Source organism: Phycodurus eques, chromosome 10 (genome assembly GCF_024500275.1).
Source record: "Phycodurus eques isolate BA_2022a chromosome 10, UOR_Pequ_1.1, whole genome shotgun sequence".
NCBI classification, from domain to species: domain Eukaryota; kingdom Metazoa; phylum Chordata; class Actinopteri; order Syngnathiformes; family Syngnathidae; genus Phycodurus; species Phycodurus eques.
This window is the reverse complement of record NC_084534.1, coordinates 21,241,971-21,258,525: the sequence shown is the minus strand read 5'-3', so window position 1 is coordinate 21,258,525 and position 16,555 is coordinate 21,241,971. Positions and strand designations below refer to the sequence as shown.

The following is a 16,555-nucleotide window of genomic DNA, read 5'->3' as shown; positions in this document are numbered from 1 at the left end:
TTTAACTCCTGTCCTACAGGGGGGGTATAGATCAACTAGGCGCCTTCACAAGCGCTTAGAGAGCGAAGAAACACGTCCGATAGCTTTTCTAGCTAGCTCCCTCTCTTGCTAGCTCTGTGTACACCCAAATTTAGAGAGCCGTTAAGTCGAGTTCGTCAAGAAAAACATTTTTTTTTTTCAAAAACGATCGGAAGTCACACTCGGTACGTTTTCGACAAAGCTGAATTCCACAGCTGTCATTTTTTAAATAAAACGTAGCTTTTGACAACGTCCGTCTGTTAACCTGACTTAAGTGCAATCTGACCTGAGTTAATGTCATTCAGTATACTGATGCTGTGTATGTACTCGTGCTAGTGAGTAGATAACGTGTTATGTGATTAAGTTGGCAATAGCTGTGGTAACATCTATACAAGTTACTGTCAGTAATTTTAGTCAGTGAAGCCGAGCTAGCTTGGTTAGCTTTCTACTTTGCTAATGTTTTTTTTTTTATAGCTCTCCCCGTTACAACCCCATGGATGATTTGTTTTAGGTTATTTTTCATATCAGTATAAGAGGATAGTGTGTTTTTATTGCTGTCTGCGGCCGAGAAAAATCCGTTTTGTGTCTGTCCAGCCATATAGCCTATTTGAGATTTTAAGGAAGGACTCCAAGCAAACAATACATGACATCAGTCTGGATTTTGTATTTTATATTATCGTACTGACCATTCCTTTTTTTGTTTTGTCATTGAAATGTACCTGTTGTTTCAGATAGTTTTTCGTTAGATTTACTCCCTGTTAGTTCATAAAATGGCAATTCAGGATCAGATATACGCAGCTCAATTTTCCTGCACATCATCATATCTACTGTATTAAAATGAATAAACCACATCTCTTGGATCTGTTAGTTTCCCAGGTATCACGTCCAGTGGTGTCACATTTATCTGCTAGAGCAACACCCAAGTAAATTATGTGCTGCAGCTGAAGATGGGTGGTAGCGGCTCCAAATCCAAAGGATTTTGGCCTTTCTCTGGCTCAGGCAGTGGCGACGACCAAGCCAAAGACGGAAATGAGCAGTCACTGGCAAGAGCGCGAAGTTTTCCGAGCGCAACACCTTTTGTGTTTACCAGGCGAAGGTAAGTAGCTTCTCCGAGGCATTGTCTCTCTATCACATGTATGGTACTTTCGATCCTTTGTCGTCACCCTGCAAAAATGCACCGCTGAGCTTGGATGGGCCTATTTTGAGAGGTAAAACGAACTACTACAATGGAATTCTTGTACTTGTTTGTTCAGAAAACATTCTCACACATATTTGGTCCATGTCAGCTGGTGATGTTTGCAATGGGCGAGTTGGGGTTAAGGTTAGGGTAAGGGTGGACACTTTTCACACTGCAAATTTGAACAGTTAAACTGTTCCCAAGTGTTAGCAACCTTTCTTTTAGAAACCAGAGTTGTAATGGCCTGTTATTTGTAAACCTTAAATTGTTCAACTAGGCAGTAGTCTTTTTATGTAGTGAAAAAAAATTACGAGGTGGCAACCATTTAAGAACGTACATACTAGGAAACGGTAAAGTTGTCTCTCTTGCCTTTTGCTTCACTGTTTTAAATTTTGATTTCTCTTCCAAAGGCAATGTTATAAATAGCGTGGAAAACGCAAATCAATTGATAGTCATCAAAAGATTTGCATTTGAGTCCCAGCTCTGTATTGAATTAAAGAAGAAAAACAGCGCCCTCCAGCAGGGCACTACGCCCCTGTCATGAATGCTGAGTCATCACAGAATAAAGGTTAAATTAGTTTTTGATGCCATCTTAGTCACACTGTTCATACTAATAGAGGGTAAATGTAAATAATGTAGCTAGTTAATGACATCTTAAAAGCCAAACTTCGTAGTTCTCAGAGTCCATGGGTGCGTTCACTGTTTGCATTGCAGTAATGTTTTAATAATAGTGAGGAAAGCCTCAGACCCCCCAGCCACTGTGATCTCGGGCTCAGGAGGATCATCTTCCTCACTCAGGCCGTCCAGGGGTCGAATGGGAAAGCTGATTTGCGTCCACCTGCACCACGCATGAATGATAAGCACACCTAAACCCTTAAATCTGCTCACTTTAGCATTGCTCGGAACCTCACCAAAGATTTGCTAGAACCTTTTATTGGTCACTCTCTCACATTCTCTCTCTCTCTCTCGCTCTCTCGCTCGATGCAGCTCTTTGTTCTTGGATGAGGATGGTGACCTGGCCCACGAGTTCTATGAAGAAACTATTGTGACAAGAAATGGTCGTAAAAAAGCCAAACTGAGGAGGATTTACAAAAACTTGACACCTCAGGTGAGGAGGTTGTACATTATTAGAGATGGGCATTTGACAACATAGGATTGATCGATTATCGGGACAATTTAAATCACTTAATCGCTAAAAAAAAAAAAAATTGGCTGTACAAATTGCCCAGTTTGTGTTAAATTTTATTTCCATATAAATTTTAGATGATAGAAAATACTTAGGAGCGTGTGTTTTTGTTTTGGTGGATATAGACCTAGGTACAGTAAATGCATATCAACAATAGGGCCAAATTCCTCCCCCCCCCCCCCCCCATTCAGTTTAACATTAGCAAAGGGTGGGTTGTCGACGTCTGTAGGACGCTGTGAAAAGTTTTTTGTTTCACCCACCCCATTTTTCTACATTTCATCCACACAGAATCCAAAATATGATCAGTTTTTTAATCGAGTCACAGAATAAATACGTTTGAAAACACTACCCATACGTTTTTGTGTGTACAACACACATGCATCTTTCCCAAAACAATGAGGTGGTAGTTTTAGGTCTCGTGTGACTGCGCCAACAAAAACCGCAACAATGGTAGATCACTGTGTCGGATGTTGTTTCCTTGGCAGTGACCTGGGCTATCGTTCCAAGGCTGTAGTTTTACCTCCTCGTCAGTCCACACAAATGTCTCCTTTCTTGCTCGGTTCTCATTTGTTTCCGTCGTATGTGTACGGTGCACAGGTTTTTAATTCTGTTTTTCCTGCTGCCGCATTACAGCACCACTTCAGGCATGGCATATATACTGCAGTGTTTTTCACCGTTTGTGTAGAGACGCATATTTCTTGAAAATATTCCCTGTTCACGGCAAAAATTTTACAAACCAAAAATAAATAGATGGGCTCCATTTCTGTGTGGACATCCTGAGCGAATGATCCTGTAGTGTGGGATGTGTTAAGGATGGTTTTTCTTCCTTCGTCTACTCAGAAACCGGTCCCGGATGACAGTTGTCAATGTTAAACCTGTTCAATAGTTCAGATCGCAATTCCTTGTGTGTTGAGTTTGACTGTGTGATAATGTGTACTGGGCCAGGCCAAACATGGGTTGAGAGAGAATCAGTTGAATCTCTGCTGCTTTCGCCAAATCGTTTGCTTTATGTCAAGGTTACACACATACTCTTTGTCTCTTGCAGGGAATCATAAAGCTGGACCTCCCTTGCATCCATGTAGATTTTCCCGTCGTCCTTTGTGAAGTCTGACAACGTCCATGAAGCCTTTCTAAACAAACACGCCGTGTCGGCTCCGTCCCGTGGTTTTCCCCACTGCAACCTGGAGACCAGAAACTTTCAGATAATACATCACACATCTTGATATATTTGAAGTGCATCTGTAGGAAGGATGATGTCTTGTGAGCTGAGCCTCTGCATGTGATCTGTTGTTAGCGACGCATTATAGATCACCTATAGGAGGCACGTAGGATGGAGACAAGTTGGGAAAACATACTTGGTTTACATGGTGTGTATGCATGTAAGTGTGCTGTTGCGCATATGGGATCTGTTAGACTCCTTAATTGATTGCTGCAGATTATTTTCAGGTATGGTTCACTGAACTCTTTAAGGGGATTATTACCAACTCCTCCCCACGTCATATCCATAGAAGAAAAGTAGTTGCACACTTAAGCGTTGTTAATTATTTTTCTTTTTAACTTTGCTATGCATGGGAAAAGGATCAGATAATTGCTCGTAATAATGGAGTTGACAATCAGTAGCCCTCCAATTAAACTTAATTGTTTCAATGACTTTGGCCTGATGTCACACGAGTTACAACGCTAGTAGAGACGTCCGCCGTGAAATCTGAATGTGTGCTTTACTGCTCTCGCATATGATATTTCACATTTAATTTATGTTTTTTATTTTTTATTTTTTAAATACACTCAAAATGCCTCTCTGTGTCTTGGCCCTTCTTTTTAGACAAATATTGTTATAGTTTGCAGTCTATCCAGATTAGAGGGAGCACATTGGTAACATTTTAAATTCCTACTTAGTACACTGTGAGGAATATTTGAATGTATAGTTACTCATTTAATTTACATTTCCCAACATAAAAGGTGAACTTGAATGTTGCACTATTTTATTAAGTATCTTCACAATTGTATGTGTAAGTGACCTTTCCAAAAATCCCCATGCAACAGTTGTCCAAGTGGCTTAAAGCCACCTTAACAGCATTAAATGTAGCTAACTAAACTCATGTTCCTGGCCTCTACTGGTGATTAAAACCTTACCCACCTGCAAAGGAAATTGCTAGGTCAAGCGATTTTCTTGAGGGCAGTTTTTAGTGCGTGCCGAAGGAGAGGAAGAGATCAGCTAAGGTCATTAATGTTCTTTCCATGGGAAAATGTTTTCTACAAAGCTCCTCAATATTGTTATCATTAAAGGATAAAGAGATGAATAGGGCTGTGCTGAAATCCAATCCAGTTTTATTGCTGCTTCAAAGTGATTCTCAAATTAATTTTGACTTTTTATCTCACGGGCAAGTGTCTTCATAAGCGGAGCCACAGCATTTGCTGGATTCTGTTTATGTCCACAATACTGCAAAAAGCATCAAAACACCCCTGGACCAAACATCTAATGACAATTTAATTACTACTTGGCAGTTCTACACTACAAACTGCCCAGTTATCATAGTCGACGTGAAAGCTTTGGCCATCATGTTACCATTGAGATGTTTCGTTTTGAATGGTGGGTTATAACATGTTTCACTGGAGTAATGAGTAAAGTATTTTGGATAACTTTCAAATCTTCATATGAGGAAAAAACAAGTCAAACAGAGGCGGAGTTTGCTGGCTATTTAAACTACAGCTACAGGTGGATTACAAACAACCCTCACTCATTTCATGTCTCCAGTGGAGACGAACGCACTGATTATATTATAAGATAAAACTCCAGGAACTACAATAAATAGCTGTATTGCCATTCTCCAGATTTTGGACTGGGAGGTAAGATACTTTAAGATATACTTTATCATAAAGTCACTGATTTAGATGATTTATTATGCCAAAGGAGTTCTGTTTTATCCACCCATAACTGTCTGATTGCTTGTATTTTGATGATATTCCTTCATAGAGGTGTAGATCTTAAACCATGCAGTTTTGCTAAATAAAAAGTACTGTATAATATAATTAGTAGATAGTTAAATATTTTCTCTTTAATATGACACAAATTGGATCACGCTCAAACGAACAAAAGAATCATAGCTCGCTGGTCAAGCAAAAGCGCATAGTAGGAACTATTCAACGGCTGCTATTTTTTTCCGTGCCGGAAGTCGTTTCGGCGGAGTCAATGGAGAGCAGCGACTGAGGAACCAACGATTGACTTGAGCTGTAGGGGGGCAGGGGGGGCATGCAGCTTCGTGTTATCAATTATTGATCAAATTTTGCTTTATCTGAGTAGAAAATGTCATTTAGCAGAAAGATGTACTGTAAATGCAACAAAACAGCGTTTTCTTATCCGAAATGGAGAGGTAAGGACCGCAGCGTTAATTTGTACTAATTTGGAAACCCCTGCGGTTTCGTAGTCGGAATATTTCGTATGTTAATGAACAACGACGTTCCGGTTATCTCTCCTGCTGCGGTCTGCGTCACCCAGTCCAAAGTGTGATTTTTATTGTTTTATTTTTAATTATTATGCACTGGAACTGACTTGTATTTCTCATGGCTGTCCCGTGGAAAAGTAATTTATTAGTCGGTGAGTAGAAGGAATTTGAAGAGGTCTTGACGGCAAAAAGAGGACGCCACACGTTGAGCTTATTCAGCACATTTGAAAAGAGTACGCTTGCAACTAAACTTAATTCGGTTGTCGGTTCATTTGAAACTAAAGTAGCTGTCAAAATTAATGTATATGCAGTGAACATATGGACCGTTAAAGTATTTTTTTTAAGGAGTCCAACATCCAAGTGTTAAACCACAGCTAGTCTCCCAAATGCGATTGATGCGTTCGTGGACTGTTGATGGGTAACACTGATACTTCCGTGAAATTGCGCCAGTCTTTGTAATTACAAGTAAAAGGAAAACAATCTTCATATTAAGGTTAATTGATCGAACGGCTGTATAATTATTCAAAGTCCCATTATTTTATGTACGTTTTGTCATAACAGCGCTTATGAATTAAAAAATACAGTTGACCCCCCCTTTTCGCGGGGGGAGGAACCGACCCTGACCGCAAAAAGTGAAAATTGATCCCATAATAGTGTTTAAAACTGCCTTTATTAATCGTTTAAACCATAAATATACCACAAACTTGTATCCCAAAACACTTGGGGAGAGGCTCATAGGATTTTAAACGTTTACAAACATACAATATGTAAACAGTATTATCCAACAAAAATGATAAAAATAGTGATTAGGTGAGATTTTACCTAAATAACAAAAAAGTGAATGAATAGGTGAATTTGTAAATGCTGAACTATGAATATGCACGGGTCTGCTGTACCCCCTAATCTGTTCTGGACAAAAGGTGTATTTTTGCATTACTGGTGTGTTGTTTTTGGCAGAATCACAGGAGAAAAGGTGAGCTTTGGCCATGGAGGCTGTCTGGCGACACTGCTTGATCCTGACGGTGGTAACAACATGGACGGGTGTGTGTGTGACCCATGCAAAGCAAACAAAATGGCCTTTATATTCCCAGACACCGGTTCTCCTGGTTTGGAATGCCCCCACGCAGGACTGCGCCCCGAGGCATGGTGTCACTTTACCCTTGGACCAGTTTGACATTGTGGCCTCTCCCAACGAGGGCTTCGTCCGGCAAAACCTGACCATATTTTACAAGGAGCGCCTTGGCCTTTACCCTTATTACGAGCGTGATGGCACTACAGTTAACGGAGGCCTTCCGCAGCTTGCAAGCCTGTCTGAACACTATGATAAAATGCCAGAAGGTGTGCAGAAATACATACGGGAGCCAGGGACCAAAGGTTTGGCTGTTATTGACTGGGAAGAGTGGCGCCCACTGTGGATCAGGAACTGGGATTCTAAAGACATCTATCGAAGTAAATCCCGGGAGATGGTGCTTAAAAAGAACCCAACGTGGAGCCAGGAGCAAGTTGCAAAAGTGGCCCAGCAGGAGTTTGAGCTGTCCGCTCGTAAATTCATGCTGGAGACGCTGAAACTTGCAAAGAATTTGAGGCCCAATCAACTGTGGGGCTTCTACTTGTTTCCAGATTGCTACAACCACGACTACAGGAACGGTCTGAAGAACTACACGGGCCGCTGCCCCACGCTAGAGATGGGCCGTAACGACCAGCTCAACTGGCTGTGGATGGAGTGCACGGCGCTTTTCCCCTCAATATACATGGGATCCGTGCTGCGCTCCACGCATTATGGGCGCCTCTTCGTGCGGAACAGGGTGAAGGAAGCCATGCGCCTGGCGTCTGTTGGGGATGGATTGGCACGCCCGGTTTTCGTTTACACCAGACCTACTTACATCAATCAGATGGCCCTCCTCACTGAGGTCAGTTGGAGTACGTTAGATCACAGTCACGAGTACTACAGAATTAGGTTTACCTGTCAGTCAGGTGTGCACTATCATAAAACAGTAGTTAACTTTATAGGCAATACTTTAACAATTTTTTCAACTTTAACAAAGTTTCCCAACTTGGAAAAATCTCACGGCGCACCATCCATCCATTTTCTTCTGCTTATTCGTGGTTGGGTTGCGGGGGCAGCAACCTAAGCAGAGAGGCCCAGACTTCCCTCTCCCCAGCCACTTTGTCCAGCTCTTTCGAGGGTATCCTGAGAGACATAGTCTCCACAGTGTGTCCTGGGTCGTGCCCGGAACATCTCACAAGGGAGGCGTCAGGGAGACATCCTAACCAGATGCCCGAGCCACCTCATCTGGCTCCTCTCGATGCAGAGGAGCGGCGGCCCGACTTTGAGCCCCTCCCAGATGACCGAGCTTCTCACCCTATCTTTAAGGGAGAGCCCAGACACCCTGCCGAGGAAACTTGTATCCGTGATCGTTCTTTCGGTCATGACCCACAGCTCGTGACCATAGGTGAGGGTAGGAACGTCGATCAAACGGTATATTGAGAGCTTTGCCTTTCTGCTCAGCTCCTTCTTCACCACGACAGACCGATACAGAGTCCGCATCACTGCATGTGCTGCACCTATCTCCCACTCCATTCTTACCTCAGTCGTGAACAAGACCCCGAGATACTTGAACTACTCCTCTTGGGGCAGAACCTAATTCCCAACCTGAAGACGCCACTCCACCATTTTCCGAACTCATGGCACACCACTAATATCAATGTCACAAAAAGTATGTAGAGTGGTGCCTTGAAATACGAGTTTTTTTGTTCAGAGACCATGCTCGTAGCAAGGCACCACTATGTATTGAAATAATGTTGATCTCGTCTCAGCTCACTTCACAAATTTACTTAGTGTGAAATCTGAGCCTGTTTTGTTGAGCACAAAGCTGTTATACTGTTGTATGTAAGGCAACAGGTGGATACGCAGGTTAAATGTACCTTCTGCCATCTGGTGGTAAGGCATGTAATTTTTACTATATGTCACAGGCATAGATAGATGAAAAAAACATGCATTATTTGTGACCCAGTTAAGGGAAATTGAACCTGCCACGGCACACTTGATCTCACATGGAAAAGTGATTGGGAATCACTGCGTTAGACACGAAGGGGATTACTTTGAAGGGGAAAACTTGGATTGGTTTGGATTTGAAATACGTCGTTTGTGACACCACACCTGGAACATTCTCTGACATGTGCCCTGCGATTGTCTGACAACCAATCCAGGGTGTAACCTGGCGCTCGAAATGGGCTGCAGCTCACCTATGACCCAAATGAGGGCAAGCCCTATAGAAAATGGATGGGTGGATGGATATTTTTGAAGAAAATGTCATTTAAGTTGGTTTCCAGATAGTACAACCTTTAGGGCATTAGAATTTTGAGGTTCCGCTGTGTTTGCACTAATGTTCTGCTAGACCCATTTCAGAGCGCCCTTGCTGTTAAATAGCCAACGTGTGACCTGTGTGTGTCTACGTTTTACAGACAGATCTGGTGTCCACCATCGGTGAGAGTATTGCACTGGGAGTGGAGGGAGTCATCTTCTGGGGGGACTCGTCCTACTCGAGCGACAGCAGCTGCTCAGCCCTGAAAGACTATCTCAACGGAGCGCTGGGCCGCTACCTGCTCAACGTGTCCACGGCGGCGCAACAGTGCAGTCGGGCGCGGTGCAACCTGCACGGCCGCTGTCTGCGCAGTCAACCAGACGACGACACGTATTTGCACCTCAGCCCGTCCACGCACAGCTTCAGCAGGCAGGGCGGCCGTCTGAAGGTGAGCGGCGAGCCTGGCGAGGCCGAGCTGGCTCTTTTCCGTCAACACTTCCAGTGCCAGTGCTACACCGGTTACCAGGGGGAGGCCTGTGCGCTGAGAGCCAAAGGGCAGAATAAAGCCCCCTCTGTTCTCTTGGGTTGCTTCTTACTCCCACTAGGACTCCTCACTCTGCTACAGTAAGGAAATGAAGCAACCCAAAATACTCACTGCTTATGCCAAACAACAACACAAAACAACAACAATAGTTGGGCTGTTTGACATGAAATTGCATCATACTGTTGCTGAATCAGCAGTAGATTGTTCACTTCCTAAAGTAGTCAGGTTTTCAAAATATGGTCTTCTTTTTCATTCGCCCGCACAGCATCCTCCTAGAAGAGTAATGCGAGTATGAGTCGAGCTTTACGAGAAGCTCTCCAATTGCTCGACCAGATTCTGCAGCCATTTGTTTTGCAACTACTTGTAACTTTGTTAAAAATCCATACGTTCCTGTCAGGCCACATGAGCCATGCTGTCCTTGACCTCCAGACGGAGATACACTTTCTCTTGACCACAATGTGTTTGTGAGATTGATATTCTTTTTAGTTTTATTTCTTAATACTGGAAACAGGAGTGGAAGCATTGTACGTAAAAATAACTGCACTTTTAAGGTTTTATTGCTGCAGAGAGTCAACACATTTGAATGTTGCTCGATCACTTTGACTGTCTAAATTCTGAACATTTCATTGTGCCAGAATGTGCTAAATTATTACAAACTATACAGATGTTTTCACCAAGTTATCTAAAATATTATATTTTCAGCATTTTACATAACACATCTGCATTTTCATTTTGTCTTACATGGAAACATGAAACCAACACCCCGCCCCCAAGCCCCAAGCCCCAACCCCCACCAACTTATTCTCCTACTTCAGCCGACATTTTTGTTTCTTGAATTCTATCTTTGTTAAAAAACAAACAACAAAAACGGTAAACTATAGCTTGATCATGACATGGCTGTATATGTGCTTGTTATTATTAATTATCCAATACAATGTGGCTGGACCTGTACTGTTTTATAAAAGAAATGTGATGTTACAGTCAAGAGTTTCTTTATGTTTACAGGTGCCATTAATGAAGATTTTAATGCAGTGTTCATCTCAGCCTTCTATTGGTTTACAGTGTCTTGTAACAGTCCAAATGCCTTTCAGTTTTTCATAGGAAAATGTATTTTGAGGAAGAAAGTAAAAGTTATGAAGCCTTTAAATGATGAATATATCCTTTCCTGCAGAGCTGTGAGACTTTAGAAGAAATTTACAGTAATGCATCCTCTAGTCCTGCTTTGAAAAAAGTCAGTACCTCTTTTAATATATATATTTTTTTATTTGACAAACCTGTTTTATTGACTTTATATTGTAGTACATGTATCATTTGGGTTCCATTTCAAGTTAAGTGCTTGCATGTTTCCTGACCGAGTTTCTGCAAATTCAGCTGTGACAACAGCATCGATTGAAGCTACATCATCATACAACAGACAGTATATTTGTTTAGTCATTGTTAGCTCGAGCTAGCTGGACAGTTTATGTCTACAATAGATTCTGCATTTATTCTCGATGCCAATTGGCAAGAGTATTTAGCCACCTGAATGTGTTGGGGTAAATGGAATATTACAAATGCTATGATGCAACAGAATGTTTACGATGCTGCAAACTTTATGGAATTCTGCACTTTAACATGTTTTCTGTTGAGCTAGAGGCTGCTGCGTAAAGTTTGTACAGGGACTAAGAAGAGTGCATTGTCATGTATGGTCTTTTTCATTTGGTATTTACATTGTTTTGGGGGAGTTTTGCAAGTTTAATTTTGCTCAAATATATTGTTAAAAACTTTTGATTGCATGTTTTTAATGCAGTATCTGACTATATTAAGTGTTCTTATTTCATCGGGTACTTTGTTTTTTTTTTTACATTAAAACGCATTTGGATGTTAGTTTCAACTGTATTTCTTTGTTTTAGGTGAAATGCACGCTCAATATGGAAATGAATGACACTATTCCAGTCGAGTCAATTTTTTTCCTTGTTTATAGTCTTTCCTAAACAAAAATATGAAACAAAAATCTTTGGAATTCGCACACATGCTTTTAATGTTTAGGCGGTGCCAATTACCGGAAATGACGTTACTCGTGCCACTATTTGTTGTGTGCGACACTTAATGTTTTCCGTCAAGCAACAAAGGTTTGAAGCCAGCATTTTAACATGACACGTCTTAAAGAGCTAATTTACATTTATCAGCGTTCGTGTATGACACCAGCTGCAACAAATTATTTTATCGTTCATTTACAAACTAAACTACTGCGCACGACCTAGTTTAGGAACATTACGAAGTAGACATCGAGTGTTGGCGAACTGCACTAATTGTCATCTCCTTGTCTTGCGTCGAATACTAAGCTAACCAACGTCACGCCTCTTTAAAAACAGCTTACATTAACCCGACCAGCTTGAATCAGGAGACATGACGATAAAAGAAGACAACATCGTCTTTTAGTCTGTAAGAGTGTCCTGCAGTGTTATCTCTGTTTCGGTATGTGTTTTATTCAGATTCTGCTAAGTAATTTCAGCATCCAATTGAGACACATAGCATGCTTATCTTAGATTGGGATATAAGTATTAATTTAACAATCTGATTATTATCACGGTTGTAGTTTGCAGTGGTGTGGAAATACACGGCGTCATGCTTGGGGCATGGCCTAATATTTTTCCTCTTATTTTGCTAAAGTAGGTAACCAAAATATTAGAGACAGCTCATGCTTATGATTCAGTTGTAAACAAACACAATAATTGACAGTATCAAAGAAAAATGCATTATTGTTTTTGTAAAGGAGGAATTGTCCTAGAGGTGTACCTCATGGAATGTCCAGTGTGTGTTAACCTCAATCTGCACTGCACCATTTTCATATTGGAAACGTTTACTTTCGGCAAAAGTAATTGCAAACTATTCTGGGATGTTGGCATTCTCTTATATATATATACAGGTTTATGAATAACATTTATTTACTTTATATTAATCTAAAAATTGTTTTGCAGTTCAGGCACAATTAATACATTTGGTATGAATAAGATCCATATATATGTAATTCACTTTTCTCACTTTTCCCAGGTCGTTCATCTTGAGTAAATGAATTTTCTGCGGAATCGTTTGGTGGTCCTGGGCATTGTGTTGTTGGCCACCTTACTGCTGTACCTACTGCTGCCTTCCATGCGTCAGGGCAGCATGGAGCCATCCCTCAATGCACAAAGACTCGGGCTTTTGGCCACATCCCCGCCTCCGCTTCCGAATGTCAATGTGTCAGTGCGCACAGGACAGCTGCCTGGGGACCCGCCGCTCTTTTTCCGAGAAGCTTTACCTATTGACGGAGCTGGGAGACAGATATTGCCCAGGTGAGCTCGCATGAGCGCGGCTGGCTAACATCTGCCAACTTCTCTGTAACTCTCTATTAGAAATTAAAATATTAAAGTAAGGCGGATGTGTGTGCGCATGATCCTGAGATGCAATGTCATTATCTTATTGCAGGTTACAAGTGGTGCTTCTGCATGGCCAGGCCTTCACATCGAAAACCTGGGAAGAACTTGGTACCATGGCCCTACTTGCAACTAATGGATATCAGGCCCTTGCTATGGACTTGCCAGGTACTAATAAGATCCACTGAAGTGCACGTTGGCTATTTAAAAAAATAAAATAAAAATCAGTACACACACGCTACGATAAATATGCACAAAATACTGATTACTGAATTGATAGTCAATACTGTACATGGTTTTCATTCTACATGCTTGGTTTGAAAGAATTTATTGTAATGGCACACCACTAATTTAATTAAAATATCATTGTAGCAGTCTTGCAATGTTTATTATATTACTGTAAAACCTGACACTGATGTAACAGTGAGAGACGTGATCACTATATTGGCTCAGCAATTGTGCCCTCTTTTGGTTTGAAATAAGTATTTTGCATGCATGACTTCAGGAATGGGTATGGTCTAAATCTCGATTTCACATTTAAATATTACTTGTACGGTATGTCTGTAATTTCTCTTTTAATCATTTTGTTCAGGTTATGGTAAGTCACCTGACTCAGGGGCCCTGAAAACGGATCAGAGTCGAGTGGACCTGCTCTCCAGGTTCATGGAGTCGTTGGGTGTGAGGGCAGCGGTGCTTGTGAGCCCTTCCATGAGCGGACACTACTCCATCCCGTTCCTCCTGAAGAACAGCGCACAGCTGCGAGGCTTTGTTCCCATTGCGCCAGTTGGTACTCGCAGTTACACACCACAACAATATCAGAATATCCAGGTGAGGGAAAATGCTGCTACACAATCTATTTATATCCAATCATAAATTCTGCCATTACAAAGATAAAAATTCTCAGTTTTCATTTACACTTTTAGTTAGATATACATTGCCGTGAAAAACTATTTGCTGCCCTTCTAAATTTATATATATTTTTTTGCATAGTTTCCCCGCTTTAATGTTTAAGATGATCTAACAAATGTGAATTTCAGACAAAGATAACCCCAGTAAAGATAAAATGCACTTTTTTAATGGTGATTTTATTTATTAAGGAAAAAGAAACTATTCAAAGCTACCTGGCCTTCTGTAAAAAAGTAAATGTCCCCCCTTGTTAAATCATGAATTAATCACATTTTTTATTTTTATTTTCACTGACCACACCCAAGCCTGATTACCTCCACAGCTGTATCACTTAAATAAAGCCTGTCTGACAAAATTAAGTCGGCCAAAAGATCTCAAAAAGCTGCACCAAAATGCCATAATCCAAATAAATTCAAGAAGAGATGAGAAATAATGTAATTGACATCTATTAGTCTGGAAAGGGTTGCAAAGCCATTTCTAAAGCCTCAGGACTCCAGCAAACCACAGTGAAAGCCGTTATCCACAAATGGTTAAAACATGGAACAGTGGTGAACCTTTCCAGGAGTGGCCGGCCTACAAAAATTGCCCCAAGAGCACAGCGACTACTCATCTAGGAGGTCACAAAATAACCCAGGACAAAATCTTATGCCGAGCTAAGACTACACGACTTTTTTTTTTTTTTTTTTCGTTCACGACCGTCTGTAGAAATCGCTATGTCAGATTACCTGACATGGTGTCATAAAATTGTTTGGTGTCTTGGATTGGGTGAGTGGGAACACTACACAAATTATGCCGATAAGACGCCGCCCGATCATCGTGCACTGTCGCCAAGATCACGGTCCGAAAGCACAAGTCATCGGGGAGGTGGGACAAGAGTCCAGGGTGAAGGTAAACATTTGTCGGTATGCAGGACTGCGGGACACAGGTGCCGGTCCGTAGGGTTAATGGAAGCTTAGTAGGAACAACAAGCGCACATCGTATGCTCCCGGCATCCGCACTGTGCGTTGTCATCAGACAAAAAGAAAGCGCACACATGCAGCTCAGAGAGTAGGAAGTCATGGGGGGTTTAGAAGGGAACCGTAAATCCTACGTCGCTTAAAAACCCAAAACGGTCACCAGTCATCACCAAAATTTGTGAGGTCGTCCTCAGTCATGGCAGCTTCAACCTCTGAGAATATTACAATGGCCCAATATTTTTGGACCTTTTCCATAGTACGTTGCTTAAACTGCGAATGCCGAAACGCAAACATGCAAGGGGCAACTGTACAGTATTTTAGAAAAAGAACAAAGCAACAGTCTAACATGGTGGCGGTAGGTTGATAGTCTGGGGATGCTTTTCTTCTTCAGAACCTGAACAACTTGATTGATGGACCCATGAATTGATGGACCCATGAACTTGATTGATGGACCCATGAATTCTGCCCATTACCAGAAAATCCTTAGAGAATTTTCAGCCATCACTTTGTGACCTCAAGCTGAAGCACACTGCAGCAGGTCAACAATCCAAAACAGAACCAGCAATTTAGAAAATTTTGGAGTGGCCTAGTCAAAGTCTGGATATGAATCCAGTTGAAATGCTGTGACATGACATCAAAAATGTTGTAAGAATTCAAGGAGGGGGCAAATACTTTATCATGACGCTGTACATTTGTCATCAAAATCAATCATTAATTTGGTATTAAAAAAAGGTAGAATACTCGTATTTATTCAAAGTTAACCAACAAGAGTCATATTTTGACAATGTACACTTCAGACTCCCACTCTCATCGTGTTCGGGGCCCTTGACACTAATCTGGGCGCCCAGTCCCACAAGAACCTGGCCCAGCTTCCTCATCACGCTGTGCTCAAGCTGGACGGAGCTCGCCACGCGTGCTACATGGACAAACCCGGCGCCTTTCACCAAGGCCTGATCGACTTCCTCGGCAAGATAAAGTGAGATGTGCTGCGCCAAAGATGGACAGGAAAAAATGACCAGGGACGTGAGTTTGCCTGGGATGAGTTAAGTGAGATTGCTTGTGCAAATTAGGTTTACAAAATGTTATCATTTTCATGAGACAATAATTAGAAGCTATATAATATGGTTAAAACTGAAGTAATGGAATAGATTTCTAATCATGTATAATTTGTTCATCTTCATGAAACAATGTGTGCAATAAGCCCCCACTTTTACAGTGATATCTCTATTTGCATGCAAACAACAAAAGTTATTGAGTTTGCATTATTGTTGCCATTTTTGTAGGTGACATGGGAGTTGATTGCTGTAAATATGCAAAATGTAGCAGCAGCAGGTGTATGTGCTGGGAAAAGCTTGTGGTCACTTTTCATTTCAACGATTCCAGCTGGGTGCAAAATATGAAAAAAGCAAAACATATGCTCTGCAATGGAAAATTGGAGGAAGTTCATATTTAAAAACATGTTTATGTATATTATAATAAAGTACCATCTGATATACTGTATTTGCAGTGACTGAGGGCACAATTTTAATGTATGTAAGTCTGCCTGCTTTTTAATTTACACCGAAGTGCATAAACAAAAACATTATTATTATTTTTTTTAATATAAAAAGTATTTTACTGAGCAT

General features: G+C 41.3%; 3 protein-coding genes across 5 annotated transcripts; all 3 read left to right on the top strand.

Annotated features, from left to right (window-relative positions):
• Positions 1–66: 66 nt before the first annotated feature.
• On the top strand, positions 67–4,182 carry tusc2b (tumor suppressor 2, mitochondrial calcium regulator b). The gene is made up of 4 exons (XM_061688565.1): positions 67–203; positions 887–1,114; positions 2,183–2,303; positions 3,427–4,182. Exons 2-4 carry the CDS (start codon positions 966–968, stop codon positions 3,490–3,492), a joined length of 336 nt encoding a protein of 111 aa, XP_061544549.1. The 5' UTR covers positions 67–203; positions 887–965; the 3' UTR covers positions 3,493–4,182.
• A 936-nt stretch (positions 4,183–5,118) lies between these two features.
• Positions 5,119–11,491, top strand: hyal2b (hyaluronidase 2b). Of its 3 annotated transcripts, none has more exons than XM_061688562.1 (3): positions 5,119–5,228; positions 6,782–7,734; positions 9,290–11,491. In XM_061688562.1, the coding sequence occupies exons 2-3, from the start codon at positions 6,811–6,813 to the stop codon at positions 9,755–9,757; spliced, it is 1,392 nt and encodes a 463-aa protein (XP_061544546.1). In that variant the 5' UTR covers positions 5,119–5,228; positions 6,782–6,810; the 3' UTR covers positions 9,758–11,491. The 3 variants fall into 3 exon arrangements, with proteins under 3 accessions (XP_061544546.1, XP_061544547.1, XP_061544545.1); XM_061688563.1 differs by lacking the exon at positions 5,119–5,228 and adding an exon at positions 5,591–5,752; XM_061688561.1 differs by lacking the exon at positions 5,119–5,228 and adding an exon at positions 5,806–5,976.
• Positions 11,492–11,778: 287 nt separating this feature from the next.
• On the top strand, positions 11,779–16,459 carry abhd14a (abhydrolase domain containing 14A). Its single transcript, XM_061687827.1, has 5 exons — positions 11,779–12,130; positions 12,707–12,987; positions 13,121–13,236; positions 13,661–13,896; positions 15,728–16,459. Exons 2-5 carry the CDS (start codon positions 12,725–12,727, stop codon positions 15,908–15,910), a joined length of 798 nt encoding a protein of 265 aa, XP_061543811.1. The 5' UTR covers positions 11,779–12,130; positions 12,707–12,724; the 3' UTR covers positions 15,911–16,459.
• Positions 16,460–16,555: the final 96 nt, after the last annotated feature.